Source organism: Gorilla gorilla, chromosome 3, assembly GCF_029281585.2.
Source record: "Gorilla gorilla gorilla isolate KB3781 chromosome 3, NHGRI_mGorGor1-v2.1_pri, whole genome shotgun sequence".
Lineage (NCBI taxonomy): Eukaryota > Metazoa > Chordata > Mammalia > Primates > Hominidae > Gorilla > Gorilla gorilla.
The window spans coordinates 139,531,493-139,548,014 of record NC_073227.2 but is presented as its reverse complement, the minus strand read 5'-3'; the positions used below and the strand labels follow the sequence as shown (position 1 = coordinate 139,548,014).

Sequence of the window (16,522 nt, the reverse complement as noted above, 5' to 3'; positions counted from 1 at the left end):
TTGCTGGGCTGGGATTGGTACAGATCGTGTAAGCCCTGGGACGCTATTGCTGGGGCTTTGGCTTTTACTCTGACTAAAATGGGAACCACCGAGGGCTTCTGAGCAGAGAGGCGACGTGATCTGTCTCCTGATTTAAAAGCACGACCTGGCTGCCAAGTTGAGAAAGACTATGGGAAGATTTGGGTAGAAGCATGGGGGCCAAGCTGTGGCAACATCCCGCTGGGAGATGATAGTGATCCTGACCAGGTTCACGGTGGTGGTGAGAGATGGTCAGAGCCTGGATACATGTTGAAGTCAGTCAGTAGGATTTCCTGACAGACTGGATGTGAGCTGTGAGAGAAGGCAGTGGTCAAGGTTGAGTTTGATTCTGATTGAATTAATAAGTAATTTTAAAAAACGCTACTGCCTTTCCCAATCCTACCAAGTAAAGGATGCTAGATAAAAGAAATCTCAAGTTAGGCCAGGTGCAGTGGCTCACACCTATAGTTCCAACAGTTTGAGAGGCAGAGATGGGAGTATGTTTTAAGGCCATGAGTTTGAGAGCAGCCTGGGCAACACAGCAAGACCTCCTCTCTACAAAAATAAAAAAAATAAATTTAATAAAATAAATATAGCCAGGCATGATGGTATGTACCTATGGCCCCAGTTACTCATGTGGCTGAGATGGGCAGATCTCTTGATTCTAGGAGTTTGAGGCCAGCTTGGGCAACATAGCAAGACTTCTCTCTCTACAAAAATGAAAAAAATGCCTGACATGGTGGTACTTACCTGTATTCCCAGGTATGGGGGCAGCTGAGGCAGGAGCATCTCTTGAGCCCAGTTGGTCAAGGTTGCAGTGAGCTATGATTATACCACTGCACTCCATCCTGGGTGACAGAGTGGGACCCTGTCTCAAAATACAAATACAAATGAAATCTCAAGTCAGACCAGTCCCTTCTAGGCTATGTAGGCCTTGTAACCACATAGCTGCATGATCGGGTTTGTGTAGCTGTGGATGAGGAGACCCCTGTCCAATTGTTGGCTATGTAATCAGTTTATTTTTCAATATAGTAATCAAATATATTTCATCATACTTGATGGTCTCAGATATGTGTGGATTTTGGAATTCCCCTTGGAACAGGTTGTAACATCTTATTGGCTCCATAATTCCATAATTTTTTAAATCTGATCAGTTTTTAATAAGATCAGAATTGATATTAGACTACTTAATCAGTTTTGTTAATGAGAAAATGAAATTGTGTTGTCTGCATTTTATCCAAGCTGGGTGTCATATTGGCTAAATCTCATCAATACTTGAACAAATGCAAAATTAGAGCTTCTTTATCATGAAACACGATGTAATTCTTGAAGAAGATGCCATTTCTTTTTTTTCTTTTTTTTTTTTAAGATAAGAGTCTTTCTCTTGTCACCCAGGCTGGAGTGCAATGGTGCGATTTTGGCTCACTGCAACCTTCACCTTCTGGGTTCAAGCAATTCTCCTGCCTCAGCCTCCTGAGTAGCTGAGATTACAGGCGCCCATCACCATACCCAGCTAATTTTTGTATTTTTAGTAGAGATGGGGTTTCACCATGTTGGCCAGGCTCCTCTGGAGCTCCTGACCTCAGGCAATCTGCCTGCCTCAGCCTCCCAAAATTCAAGGAGTACAGATGTGAGCAACCACGCCCGGCCTCCATTTCTTTTTTGTAGTCTTTAATAAACAGCTGCTATCATTGCAGACTTGCTATTTAGGCACTTAGGAATTTTTCACTAGAAGGCATGTAAATAAAGACCATGGGCATTTGTAATGAATTTAGCATTCATTCTTTGACTACATGACTGTCCCCAGAGCTGTAACTTTATTGAATTTTTTAGAAGCCATTTAGCTAGCAACTGAGCCTAACCAGCCACTCACCGTCATTATTCAGTGCTCTTTTATTATTGTCTATTTCTCCTCCAACTTGGCTACACTCACAAAGTGATAAAAGCTTGCATTTGTTTTTTTTCCTTTTCAGAGACAGCGTCTTGCTCTGTCGCTCAGGCTACAGTACAGTGACATGATCATGGTTCACTGTAGCCTCAAACTCCTGGGCTCAAGCGGTTCTCTCACTTCAGTCTCCCAAGTAGCTGGGACTACAGACATGTGCCACCACGTCCAGCTAATTTTTTATCATAGAGACGGGATCTTGCCACGTTGCTCCGACTGGGCTCAGAACTCCTGACCTCAAGTGGTCCTCCTGCCTCAGCCTCCCAAAGTGCTGGGATTACAGGCAGGCATGACCACCTGTGCCCAGCCCCCTATTATTATTATTTTACATAATAGCTTTATTAAAATATTCACATACCATTCACTTTATTTATTGAAATCTACAATTCAGTAGGTTTTAGGATATTCACAGAGCTGTGCATCGATCACCACAGTCACTTTTAGAACCTTTCATTACCCTATAGAGAAATCCATACCCCTCAGCCACTACCTCCTACTCTCCCCACCTACCTTCGCCCCCAGCCTTAGGCAACCATTGATTAATTTTTTTGTCACTATAGATTTGCCTAATCTGGACAAATAGAATTGTACAATATGTGATCTTTTGTGGCTTTTATTCCCTCTTATTACGGTGTTTTCAAAGTTCCTTTATGTCATAGTGTGTATCAGTATTTCATTCCTTCTATGGCAGTATTCCATGGTAGAGACACACTGCATTTTGTTTATCTGTTCATCAGTTGGTGGATATTTGGGTTGTTTCCATGTATTCCATGTATTGGTCATTATGAATAATGCTGCTATGAAGATTGTTGTACAAGTTTTTGTGTGGACATATATTTTTATTTTTCTGGGATATATGCCTAGGAGTGAAATTGTTGCATTATAGGATGACTGTACATTTAGCCTTTTGAGAAACTGCCAGACTGTTTTCTAACGTGGCTACACCAGTTGGGTGCAATGGCTCACACCTGTAATCCCAGCTACTCAGGAGGCTCAGCTAGGAGGATGGCTTGAGCCCATGAATTCAAGACCAGCCTGGGCAAGATAGTGAAACCCTGTGTTGATTTTTTAAAAATCCAATTAAAATGACAAGAAAAGAAATACCCAAACAAAATGGTTACACGATTTTATGTTCCCACCAGTAATGTATGTGGGTTCCAATTCCTCCACATCTTCACTGACATTTTTTTTTTCCAGATAGGGGCTTGCTCTGTCTCTCAGGCTGCAGTGCAGTGATGCCATCACAGTTCACTGCAGCCTTGACCTCCCAGGCACAAGTGATTCTCTCATCTCAGCCTCCTGAGTAGCTGAAAATTACAGGTGTACGCCACCATGCGTGGCTAATTTTTATATTTTTTTGTAGTGATGGGATTTTACCATGTTGCCCAGGCTGGTCTCATACTCCTGGCCTCAAGTGATCTGCCCATCTCAGCCTCCCTAAGTTCTGGAATTACAGGCTGCCACCATGCCCGGCCTTCACCAACATTTGCCATCATCTGTTTTGTTTTTTTTTTTCTTCCTTTATACCTTAAAGCAGTATAAGAACAAGTGTCTTCAATTATAGGAAACAGTATAATCCCAGGGCATTGGGAGGCTAAGACAGGAAGATGTCTTGATGCCAGGAGTTTTTTTTGTTGTTGTTGTTTTGTTTCTGTTATTGTTGTTGTTGTTTTTGACAGAGTCTCGCTCTGTCACCCCGGGTGGAGTGCAGTGATGGGGTCCACTGCAACCTCCACCTCCCAGGTTCAAGTGATTCTCCTGCCTCAGCCTCCCGAGTAGGTGAGACTACAGGTAAACGCCACTACTGCCCAGCTAATTTTTGTATTTTTGATAGAGTCAGAGTTTCACCATGTTGGCCAGGCTGGTCTCGAACTCCAGACTTCAGGTGATTTGCCTGCCTTAGGTTCCCAAAGTGCTGGGATTACAAGCATGAGCCACCATGCCCAGCCTGATGACAAGAGTTTTAGACTAGCCTGGGCAACCTAGCAAGACCTTGTCTCTACAGAATATTTAAAAATTAGCCAAATGTGGTGGTGCCTGTGTATAGTCTCTCTCCCTCTCTCTTTTTTTTTTCTTTCTAACTTTTTGTGACATGGTCTGGCTCTGTCACCCAGGCTGAAGTGCAGTGGTGTGATCATGGCTCACTGCAGCCTGAAACTCCTGGGATCAAGTGATCAATCCTCCCACCTCATCCTACCAAGTAGTAGGGACCACAGCTGTATGCCACCCAGGTCTTGCTATGTTGTCCAGGCTGGTCTTGAGCTCCTGGCCTCAAGCAATCCTCTCACCTTGGCCCCCCACAGTGCAAGGATTACAGGTATGAGCCACCATGCCTGGCCCCTACCCTGCCTACTGAGAACCAAAAGAAGGATCCAAATTCTCCTTAGCTCAACTCGAGCCATTTCCTGATTGCTTCATCAGCAAGGAGCTGGTTATTGGGCTGTCCAGGCCTCCCAAGCAGCACAGAAATGAGGTGAAGGAGTTTTCCTGCTGCTCCACTCTGTAAGGAGTTGGAGGGTGATGTTTACTCGTTTGCAGAGAGAGATGCCTTGTAGGCACCTCAGGATGGAGAGGACCCTGATTCCAATGTCCTTTTTTTCTTCAGAAACAGGACCTTGCCCTGTCACTCAGGATGGAGTTCAGTGGTCCTATCATGGCTCATTATAGCCTCAAACTCCCAGGCTCAAGCAATCCTACCATGTCAGCCTTCCCAGTAGCTGGGACTACAGGTAAGCATCGTGACACTCAGTGAATTTTGTTTTTATTTTGTTGTAGAGATGGGACCTCAGTATGTTGCCACGGCTGACCTTGAACTCCTGCACTCAAGGGATTTTCCTGCCCTGGCCTCCCAAAGTATTGGTATTACAGGCATGAGCCATTGTGCCCACTGTCTCTTGTTCTTAACCTTCTGCCTCCCTCTTCCAGTTTTAAAGAATGCTTGTAATTACATGGGCTCTCCTAGATACTCCAGGATAATCTTGTTTTAAGGTCAGCTGATGAGCAACATTAATTTTGTCTGCACTCTTAATTCCCCCTTCCTATGTAATTGTGCTGTGTAACATCGGACATGAGCAATTGGTGGCCGTGGGGGTTATTACTTTGGCCACCACAGTAACTATTTTATGCCAGGTACTCAGCTAAGCACTGGTGAATTAAGCATGAATAACACACACTCCCTAATCTCCATCCATTCATGGGAGGAGCACTTCACCTGCCATGCTCCTGAGAATCTCAGGAGTCAAAGAAGTCTTCTATGAGGAGGTGATGCCAAAGCGGACAAGTGACAGAGGAGTTGAAGCTAGCTAGGAAGAGAATAGAGGTTTAAGGGGAAGCATATTATAAGCAGAGGATATTACCCACTTCAGAGTCTCCCAGAGGAGAAAGAGTGTGCGTTGAAGGGGCAGATGAGGCTCAGTTGGACTCCATAGCAGATGAAATGGAGAGGGGCAAGCAGTGAGGCTGCCTTGCAAGGCAGGGCAGGGCAGGGGCTGTTAAGGAGTTTGGACTTAATCCCTGAGGCAAGGAGAAGTGATGTAAATGGGGGGAGTAACATGATGAGATTCATGGATTAGAGACATGGCTCAGGCTGCTGTAGAGAAGGCACCAGGGAGAGCAGATGGCTCAATGGGTGTGCAGGAGACCTCTCCCTGAGTTTAGGGAGAGGTTTTTAAAACAGAAGAAGTTTGAGTAATTTAAATGATGATGGGAAGGAGCTAAAAGTGGGGGATAGGTTAAAGATACAGGAAAGTGGGAGGAAGAACTGACAAGTGAGGTTCCAGAGAGGGCAGGAGAAGAGGAGATTCCCATAGGGGGATTAACACTTTCTTTTCTTTTTTCTTTCTAAGACAGGGTCTCACTCTGTCGCCCAGGCTGGAGTGCAGTGGCACAATCTTGGCTCACTGTAGTGTAGACTTCCCAGGCTCAAGGGATTTCTCCCACCCCAGACTCCCAAGTAGCTGGAACTACGGGTGTGCACCACCACCACACCTGGCTAATGTCTCTTTTTTTTGGTAGACACAGAGTCTCACTATTTAGCACTGATTGGTCTCCAACTCCTGGCCTCAAGCGATCCTCCTGCCTAGGCTTCCCAAATTGCTGGAATTACAGGCATGAGCCACAATGCCTGGCCTCTGCTAGTTCCGTATTCTCTAGAGTTGTCTTTACTTTGAGCTGGTGTGTCCCTCATTGTGCTGATCCTCTGTAAAAATTAATACCTTTTTTTTTTTTTTTGAGATGGAGTTTCACTCTTGTTGCCCAGGCTGGAGTGCAATGGCGCCATCTCGGCTCAGCGCAACCTCCACCTGCCGGGTTCAAGCGATTCTCCTGCCTCATCCTCCCGAGTAGTTGGGATTACAGGCATGTGCCACCATGCCCAGCTAATTTTGTATTTTTAGTAGAGATGGGGTTTCTCTATGCTGGTCAGGCTGGTCTCGAACTCCTGACCTCAGGTGATCTGTCTGCCTTGGCCTCCCAAAGTGCTGGGATTACAGGCATGAGCCATTTTGCCTGGCCAAAATTAATACTTTTTATATTAAATTTACCTATATATATATATATATATATACGTTTTTTCTTTTTGATACCAGGTCTCACACTGTCACCCAGGCTGGAGTACAGTGGCACAACCTCTGTTCACTGCAGCCTCCACCTGCCAGGCTCAAGCAATCCTCCTGCCTCAGCCTCCCGAGTAGCTGGGATTACAGGTAAGTGCCACCACACCCAGCTGATTTTTGTGTTTTTTGTAGAGACAAGGTTTTGCCGTGTTTCCCAGACTGTTCTCAAACTCCTGAGCTCAAAGCAGTCCACCCGCCTTGGCCTCCCAGAGTGCTGGGATTACAGGTGTGAGCCATCTTGCTCATTCTAGTTTAAACTTTTGAGTGGTTTGTGTCTCCTGATTGGACTCCTACAAATACAGAATTGATGCTAGGAAGGGTACCAGGAGATAGACGCACACAGATGGGATTTGGGAATAGGTTTGGTTATCCAACGAGCAGTGCTGAGCTCCTTGCTAATGGGATATGGGATGCTGGTGATTTCCAGGAAGTGAGCTCACAATGACTCAAGCTGCCACATACTGTTGATTGTGAAATGCCAGTTGAAGCATATGTCCTGCGAGCTTAGGGGTGCTACAGGTTGACCACTGCAGCAGTAAAGATGACTCTGAAGAATGGCGTGGGATGGATCCTTTCAAATGCAGTTGAGCAGCGGTCTCCAACCACAGGGCCACAGAGCTGGAGGTGAGCAGCAGGCGAGTGAAGGGAAACTTCATCTGTATTTCTAGCCCCTCCCATCGCTTGCATGACCACCTGAGCTCCATGTCCTGTCAGATCAGCAGCAGCGTTAGATTCTCATAGGAGCACAAACTCTGTTGTGAAGTGTGCATGCGAGGGATCTAGGTTGTGTACTCCTTATGAGAATCTAATGCCTGATATTCTGTTACTGTCTCCCATCACCCCAGATGGACAGTCTAGTTGCAGGAAAACAAGCTCAGAGATCCCACTGAGTCTACGTTATAGTTGTAGAATCATTTCATTATATATTACTATGTAGTAATAATAGAAATAAAGTGCACAATATATGTAATGCACTTGAATCATCCTGAAATTATTCCCTCACTCCCAGTCTGTGGAAAAATTGTCTTCCACACATTCACTCTGTTTTTTGGTAGAGGCAGGGTCTTAATATATTGCCCAGGCTGATCTCAAACTCCTGGCCTCAAGTAATACACCTCTCTCAGCCTCCCAAAGTGCTGAGATTACAGGCATAAGCCACCACCCTCAACCAAGACTTTCTTAAACCAAATAAAAACTAAGTGAGATTACTTGAGCCCAGGTGGTCAAGGCTGCAGTGAGCCTGATTGCACCACTGCACTCCAGCCTAGGTGACAGAAAGAGACTGTCTCAAAAAATAAAATAAAATATAAATTAACCCTTTATGACATTCCCAGTAACTTCCTAAGTGTTCCCCACAAGTCTTTGAATTCTGTTTAATTTTCACATAACATTTAAGACATTTAAGACCTTATGTCTGTCTGTGTCATCCCTTTATGTCAAAAGATGTCTTTTTGTCACTTCCAGCTGGATCTACAATGAAGGACTTCTGAATCCAGGAAGAGAGACTGACTGGGCAGCATGTTATTCAGGTACAAAAAGATTTGGACTGTAACTTAAAAATGATCAAATAATAGTGCATGCATCAAGTGCAGTGGGAAGCTCTTCTGGAGAGTGAGAGAAGCTTCCAGTTAAGGTGACATTGAAGCCAAGTCCTGAAAGATGAGGAAGAGTTGTATGAGAGTGGGGAGGGAAGGGGGAGGTGGAGGGATGGGGAATGCGCGGGGATGGGATAGCGCAAACTGCCTGGGAAGGGAAACCAGCACTGTACAGACCTGAACAACGAAGATGGCATATTTTGTTCAGGGAATGGTGAATTAAGTATGGCAGGAATGCTTTGTAGACACAGTAATTTGCTTGTATGGAATTTTGCCTGAGAGACCTCATTGCAGTTTCTGATTTTTTGATGTCTTCATCCATCACTGTCCTTGTCAAATAGTTTGGAACAGGTATAATGATCACAATAACCCCAAGCATAATATTTCATTAATTCTCACAGAATCACAGGTAGGTGCCACAGTTATCCCCATTTTATGAATGGAGTCATGAAGCCTTAGGAATAATGAATGATTTGCCCAAGCTCACCTGGATATTAAGACTGAGTCAAATGTTGGGTTTGGTCTGACTTTAATGTTTGCTTTGTTCATGAGCACCACATATTGCCTCTCCTATGCAGTTAAGCAGGTAGGTGACAGAAAAGCCCATGTTTGTCTCTACTCACACACTTCTGACTGAATGTATGTATGGAGTTTCTACACCAAATTCTTCAGTGCTCTGGATATTAACTGGGTATCCCATGACTTTATTCTGACACTACCTGGAGTTAGCACAGACCCCACAAGTTAGGGGCTCAGTCCCACGAGGCCATCCTCACTTCAGATGCCAATGGCAAGTCCTAAGTTGTCACCATACTTTTGACCAACCTGTTACCAATCAGGGGTTACCATAACTGTCTTCTTGGGTTTAATAATTTGCTAGAACAGTTTACGGAACTCAGAAAAACAGTTTATTTTCTTTTTTTCTGAGAGAGAGGGTCTTATTTTGTTGCCCAGGCTGGTGTGCAATGGTGCAGTGATAGCTCATTACAGCCTTGATTGTCTGGGTTCCAGTGGTTCTCCCACCTCAGCCTCCCTAGTAGTTGAGACTACATGCCTGCACCACCACATCTGGCTAGTTTCTTTTATTTTTTGTATAGATGGGGTCTTGTTGTGTTGGCCAGGCTGGCCACAAATTCCTGGTCTCAAGTGATCCTCCCACCTCAGCCTCTGAAAGTGCTGGGATTACAGATGTGAGCCACCACATCTGGCCAGTTCATTTCCTATTACTGGTTCATTGTGAAGGATACATCTCAGAAACAGTCAATGAAAGAGACGTGCATGCTGGATGCAGTGGCTCATGCCTGTAACCTCAGCACTTTGGGAGGCCAAGGTGGGAGGATCGCTTAAACTCAGGAGTTTGAGACCAGCCTGGGCAACATGGTGAAAACCTGTCTCTATAAAAAATTAAAAAATAATAATAATAATCGGTGTGGTGTTGTGCACCTAGAGTTCCAACTACTAGGGAAGCTGAGTTGAGAGGATACCTTGAGCTGGGGACTGGGGAGGCTTAGGTTACAGTAAGCTGAGATTGTGCCACTGCACTCCAGCTTGGACAAAAGAGCCTGATCCTGTCTCAAAAAAAAGAAAGATACCCAGGGCAAGTTAAGTTCGGAGGGGCACAGAGCTCCCATGCCCTCTGTTGAACATGCGACCCTCCCAGCATCTCCTGTGTCCAGCAACCCTGAAAGCTCTGCATACCCCGTTCAGGGTGTTTATGGAGGCTTTATTATGCAAGCATGATTGATAAAATCTTTGGCTGTTGGTGATTAAGTCAGTCTCCAGCCACTCTTCCCCCTGGAGTTCAGTGCATGAGGCTGAAAGTTCCAAGCCTCTTACCATGTGGTTGCATGGTAATCAGCCCTCCTCTTGAAGAAATTTAGGAGCTTGCAGTCACCCAGTCATCTCAACAACATCCCCAAATGCATTCTTACCATGCTGGAGATCCCAAAGTTCTTAGAGGCTCTTGTGTTAGAAACCTGGGACCAAGACCAAATATTAAAACAAAAGATGTTCCTGTCACATCTATCACTGAGGTCTTTGTAAGAGCTTTAGAAGCTCTGTGCCAGGAACCAGGGACAGAGATTAAATATATATTTCTTTTTTTTTTTTTGAGACAGAATCTCCCTGTGTCATCCAGGCTGGAGTGCAGTGATGTGATCATAGCTCACTATAGCTTTGGCCTTCTGAGATCAAGCAATCCTCCCATCTCAACCTCCCAAGTAGCTAGGACTACACATGCATGTCACCCATGCCCAGCTCATTTTTGTAGAGTCAGAGTTTCACCATGGTGGCCAGGTTGGCCAGGTTGGCCATGTTGGCCAGATGGGGTCTTCTTTTGTTGCCCAGGCTGGCCACAAATTCCTGGGCTCAAGTGATCCTCCCACCTCGTCCTTGTAGAGATGAGATTTAGTTATGTTGTCCAGGCTGATCTCAAACTCCTGGGCTAAATCGATTGTCTCACCTCAGCCTCTCAAGTAGCTGGGACTACAGGCGCATACCACCATGTCGGGCTAATATTTATTTTTATTTTTTTCTAGAGGTGGGGGTCTCACTGTGTTTTTCGTGCTAGTTTCAAACTTCGGGCCTCAAGTGTTCCTCCTGCCTTGACCTCCCAAAGTGTTGGGATTCTGGGTGGGAGCCACCATGCCCAGCAATCACAAGGATCTTTATAAAGAAAAGAGAGTAGGAGACTCAGAATTGGAGCAGGAGATGTGGTGATGAAAGCAGAGGTAAGAGAGGGAGATTTGAAGATGCTTCACCTCTGGCTTTGAAGATGGAGTCAGGGGCCATAATCCAAGGAATGGGGGTGGCTTCTAGAAGCTGGAAAAGCCAAGGGAACATATTAGAGTCTCCAGAAGGAATGCAGCCCTGCTGACACCTTGACTTTAGCCTTAATAGACCTAGTTTGGATTTCTGGCCCCCAGAACTGTAAGATGGTAGATTTGTGGTGCTTTAAGCCACTAAATGTAGGAAACTGCAAACTATGTTGCAGCAGCAAGAAGAAATGAACATGAAGCCAGGCATGATGGCTCATGCCGGTAATCCCAGCACTTTAGGAATTTAGGCAGGAGGATCACTTGAGGCCAGGAGTTCAAGACCAGTCTGGGCAACATAGTAAGACCTTGTCTCTACAAAAAATGAAAAAATTGGCCAGTCGTGGTGGCTCACGCCTGTAATTCCAGCACTTTGGGAGGCTGAAGCGGGCAGATTACCTGAGGTCAGGAGTTCGAGACCAGCCTGGCCAACATTGTGAAACCCCGGCTCTACTAAAAATACAAAAATTAGCTGGGCGTGGTGGCACGCACCTGTAATCCCAGCTACTTGGAAGGCTGAGGCAGGAGAATCACTTGAATCTGGGAGGTGGAGGTTGCAGTGAGCTGGGATCGCACCGTTACACTACAGCCTGGGCAAGAAGAGTGAAACTCTGTCTCAAAATAAAATAAAATACTAAAAAATTTAGCCAGGCATGGTGGCATGAACCTGGAGTCCCAGCTACTCGGGAGGCTGAGGTGGGAGGATCGCTTGAGCCTGGAAATTTGAGGTTGCAGTGAGCTGTGATTTCGCCACTGCACTCCAGCCTTGGTGACGGTGAGATCTTGAAAAAAAGAAAGAAGAAAGTAAAGAAAGAAGAAATGAGCATGGTGGGCATGGGGACAGATGGCAATGTTAAGTAGAATGGTCAGGGGTGGCCTCGTAAGTGAAAATTGAGTAAAGGCTTGAAGGAGGGGAAGGAGGTGGCCAAGGTGCTGAGGGAAGAGGATTGTAGGCAGAAACAATAGAATAAAGTGTCTGAGGTGTGTCTGAGGCTCTGGAAGGAGGCCTATGGAGCAGATGGAGAGAGGGAGAGAATTAGGGGAGGGAGCCAGGGAGTTGCTGGGTGGGGATCAGTAGAGATCACATAAGCCCTGGGAGGTTATTGCTGGGGTTTTGGCTTTTACTCTGACTCAGATGGAAACTGCGGGAGGGTTCTGAGCAGAGAGCCGACATGATCTGTCTCCCAATTTAAAAGCATTCTCTGGCTGCTGAGTTGAGAAAGACTGTGGGAAGATGTGATAGAAGCATGGGGGCCAAGCTTTGGCAACATCCAGGCGGGAGATGATGGTGGTCCTGACCAGGGTCATGGTGGTGTTGAGAGATGGTCAGAGGGGAGAAGTAGGGGAGGAGGCCAGGGAGTTGCTGGGTGGGGATCTTTAGTACATGTCGAAGACAGTCAACAGGATTTCCTGACAGACTGGATATGGGGTGTGAGAGAAGGCAGGGGTCAAGGTTGAGTTTGATTGTTACAGAAATTATTAAGTAATTTTAAAAAACACTACTGCCTTTCCCAATCCTACCAAGTATGGGATGCTAGATTAAAGAAATCTCTTCAGGCTCATTGCACTGGCTCATGCCTATAGTCCCAGCTGTTTGGTAAGCAGAGGTGTGAGTATCTTTTAAGGGCAGGTGTTCAAGACCAGCCTGGACAACACAGCAAGATCTGCTCTTTACAAAAATATTTTTCAAAATTAAATAAATGTAGCTAGGCATGGTGATGTGTACTTGTAGTTTCAGCTACTCAGGAGGCTGAAGTGGGCAGATCTCTTGAGGTCAGGAGTTTGAGGGCAGCTTGGGCAACAGCAAGACCCCTCACTCTACAAAAAAATTAAAAAAATAACCAGGCATGGTGACACTCAACTGTACTACCAGCTACTGGGGAGCTGAGGCAGGAAGATGGCTTGAGCCCAGGAGGTCGAGGCTGCAGTGAGCTGTAAGTGCACAGCTGCACTCCAGTCTGGGTGACAGAGCAGGACCTGTCTCACAATACAAATAAAAATACAAGTAAAATAATATCTCAAGTCAGAGCCTTTTGGCTCTGCAGCCCTTGCAACCCCTCAGCCGTGCAGTGGGGTTTGCATCCCTGGGAATGAGGAGACCCCTGCCCGGTGTTGTTGCCTGATTAATCAGTGTTTTAAAACATATATTAATCGGGGCGGGCGCGGTGGCTCACACCTGTAATCCCAGCAATTAGGGAGACCCAGGCGAGTGGATCACCTGAGGTCAAGAGTTCAAGACCAGCCTTGCCAACATGGCGAAACTCCTTCTCTACTAAGAAAATACAATAATTAGCTGGACATGGTAGTGGGCGCCTGTAATCCCAGCTACTTGGGAGGCTGAGGTAGGAGAATCGCTTGAACCTGCGGGGCGGAGGTTGCAATGAGCTGAGATTGTGCCACTTCACTCCAGCCTGGGCGAAAGAACAAGACTTTGTCTCAAAGAAAAAAAAAAGTATTATATCAACATGTAATGGTTTTATTATTAATATGAAATGAATATTAAATATTTTTAAAATCTTGTATTATATCAAGATGTAATGGCTTTAATATGTGATGAATAATATTTAAAAAATTCTGTCTTATTTTCTAGTTTTAATATGATTATCTGCAGAAAGAAATAGTCTTAGAGATCTTCAATAAAGTTAAAAAATGTAAAGGGATGTTAGACCCCAAAAGATTGAGAATTTCTAGTTTAGAAATATTCAGAGTAAGCCACATACAACTTGCTACTTGAACTATTTTTTTCTTTGCTTTTTATTTTAGGAGACGGGGTCTCACCCTGTCACCTAGGCTTGAGTACAGTAGTGCTATCACAGCTCACTGCAGCCTTGAACTCCTGGACTAAGGATCCTCCTACCTGAGCCTCCTGAGTAGCTAGGACTGTAGGTATACATGACAATATTTGGCTAATTTTTAAATTGTTTTGTAGACATGGGGTCTCACTTTGTTGGTCAGGCTGGTGTCAAACTAATGGCCTCAAGTGACCCTTCCACCCCTGCCTCCCATCCTAGAGGTATGTGCCCCCACAAGGAGCACTTGTTCAATTTTCTAAAAAAAAAATTTCTAAAGTAAGGCTGTGGGATGATGGCAGGAAGATAAAAGAAAAACAGAAGAATAAGTTAAAATGACTTATTCACACATATTCTTTTGACAGCAAGAAGAACTTTTAGTATATACATTCCTTACAAACAAACAAAAGGCAGATAAACAATGTTGTATAGGAACTTCAACACACACTGTACAATATTCCCACTTTGCTGACATAAGTTATGGAAATTTCATGGTTTACTTGAGTGTCGCTACCAGTATTTTGCTTCTCTGATGATTTTTATCAACTTCCTCATCTGTTAACTTCTCTCCAAGGTATGTCATGTCACGACATACTGCCGCTGCACGAACATGGCCAGCGTCTTCCTATTCAACATGTAGAATGCTTTCCTAATTTCTCTTTTTACTCTCTGTCTTTGTGTTCTGCATTTTCCTTACTTTCATTGTCAGAAACTCCAGGAAGTCAATCGTACTAATTTATCACGATTTGCTTTATTAATTTATACTTTGCTTATATGGAATTTTGCCCAACAGACCTCATTACAGTTTCTAACCTGTTGTATTTTGTTTTTTTTTTTTCTGAGACAGGGTCTCCCTCTGTTGTCCAAGGCTGGAGTGTAGTAGTGCTATCGCAGCTGACCGCAGCCTCAACCTTCCAGGCTGAAGCGATCCTCCCATCTCAACCTCCCACGTGGCTGAGACTACAGGTGCTTGCCACTATGCCCAACTAATATTTGGAATTTTCGTATACGTGGATTCCAGAGGGGTGACAGCGAAACGTGAGTAAGCATGGATTTTGGTATATGCAGAGATGGGGGGCTGGAACTAATTCTGTATACTGAGGGACGACGACTGTATATGTTTTTACAATTACGCTGTAGGATACATACTGTTGCATAGCCTTGAAAATAGTAATTTTTAATTGAGTGGAATAATAATAGTATTGATAAAAGTAGCAGCTGGCCAGGTGTGGTGGCTCACACTGGTAATCGCAACACTTTGGGAGGCTGAGGCAGGAGGATGGCTTGAGGCCAAGAGTTTGCGATAGGCCTTGGAAACAAAGGGGGAGTCACCATCCCTACCGAAAAATACATGAATTAGCCTAGTGTGGTGGCATGTTCCTATAGTCCCAGCTACTTGGGAGGCTGAGGTGGAAGGATCACTTGAGCCCAGGGAGGCTGAGACTGCAGTGAGTCATGATCAGGCCTCTGCACTCCAGCCTGGGTGACAGAGTGAGACCCTGTCTCAAAACAACAAAAAAGTAGCAGCTAACATCAACTGACCTTTTATACCAGCTGCCTATTGATATCATAGTTTAATTTCTTATAACTGTTTCTTATTTCACTTACCAACTCTGTCTTCAGTTACTCCCAGGTTTTTACTGTGTGTGTACAGATGACCTTTTGTTTAGATTGAATTGTCTCCCCAGAAGTAAGATTACTGTGAGTCATGGTGAATGGACATTCTCATTAGCCTTGATGTAAATTGACAGGGTTTTGGGTGCCTCCCAGCTATAATCTTAGCACTTTGGGAGGGTAAGAGAGGAGGATTGCTTGAGGCCAAGAGTTGGAGGAGGCAGTATGGCAGTATGGTGAGACCCTGTCTCCATTATTTTAAACAATTGACAGGCTTTACCCTGGAAGGCTTATACACAATTTAAACACCCCTCATAGTATAAGAAAGTGCCCATTTCACTGCACCTTTGCCAGCACAGGGTATTATAATTTAGTAAGTCATTTTTTGTTTGATTATTTTAAATAGACAAAAGACCTCATATTAGTTTACTTGTCACATTTCAACATCTTTCCTCAGCTTATTAGCTCTATCTCTTTTCTGTCTGTAAATGGTTGTTGTTGTTTTGGTCTTTGAGACAGGGTCTTGCTCTGTCACCAGGCTGGACTGTAGTGGCATAATCATGCCTCGCTGCAGCCTTGTCCTCCCAGGCTCAAACTTCAGCATTCCGAGTAGCTGGGACTACAAGTGTGCACCACCACTCCCAGCTAACTTTTTTCTTTTTTTTGGATAGAGACAGGGTCTCACTGTGTTGTCCAGACCGGTCTCTAGCTCCTGGCCTTAAGCAATCCTCCTGCATTAGCTTCTCAAATTGCTGGAATTTCAGGCATGAGCCACCATGCCTGGCCTGGGCTAGTCCTATATTCTCTAGAGTTCTCTTTACTTTGTGCTAGCCAGTCTCTCATTATGCTGTTCACCTGTTATAATGAATAATTCTCCATATTAAATTTTACCACTTTAAACTTTTGAGTGGTTTATGCTTCCTGATTGGACTCTGACTACTATGTTGGGAAGGGTCCCAGGAGATAAACCCACACAGATGGGATTTGGCCATAGGTTTGGTTTCCCAGGGGGCAGTGCTGAGCTCTTTGCCAGTGGGAAATGGGATGCTGGTGATTTCCAGGAAGTGACCTCACAATGACTCAAGCTACCACTTACTGTTGATTGTGACGAAATGCCAGCTGAGGCACATGCCTT

General features: G+C 44.9%; 2 protein-coding genes across 23 annotated transcripts in view; one reads left to right on the top strand and one right to left on the bottom strand.

Annotated features, from left to right (window-relative positions):
* Window positions 1–16,522, bottom strand: part of LOC129533124 (kelch-like protein 2) — a 181,631-nt gene that overhangs the window by 91,495 nt on the left and 73,614 nt on the right. The gene's annotated exons all lie outside the window — the stretch shown is intronic.
* LOC129523553 (putative uncharacterized protein FLJ44672) overlaps window positions 1–16,522 on the top strand; it is a 30,971-nt gene that overhangs the window by 13,142 nt on the left and 1,307 nt on the right. For 3 of the 9 annotated variants that reach the window (XM_063705514.1, XM_063705511.1, XM_063705515.1), the window contains 4 exons: window positions 4,569–4,692; window positions 6,550–6,666; window positions 7,004–8,105; window positions 14,621–14,811. Coding sequence is in view for 2 of the 9 variants with exons in the window: in XM_055385011.2 (XP_055240986.2) it covers window positions 6,550–6,666; window positions 8,041–8,105; window positions 14,621–14,763 (325 nt within the window). In the remaining 7 variants the exon portion in view is untranslated. Of the gene's footprint in view, window positions 1–4,568; window positions 4,693–6,549; window positions 6,667–7,003; window positions 13,867–14,620; window positions 14,812–16,522 lie in introns of all 9 variants that reach the window. The other 6 variants (XM_055385011.2, XM_055385012.2, XM_063705510.1 and 3 more) reach the window with 5 other exon arrangements.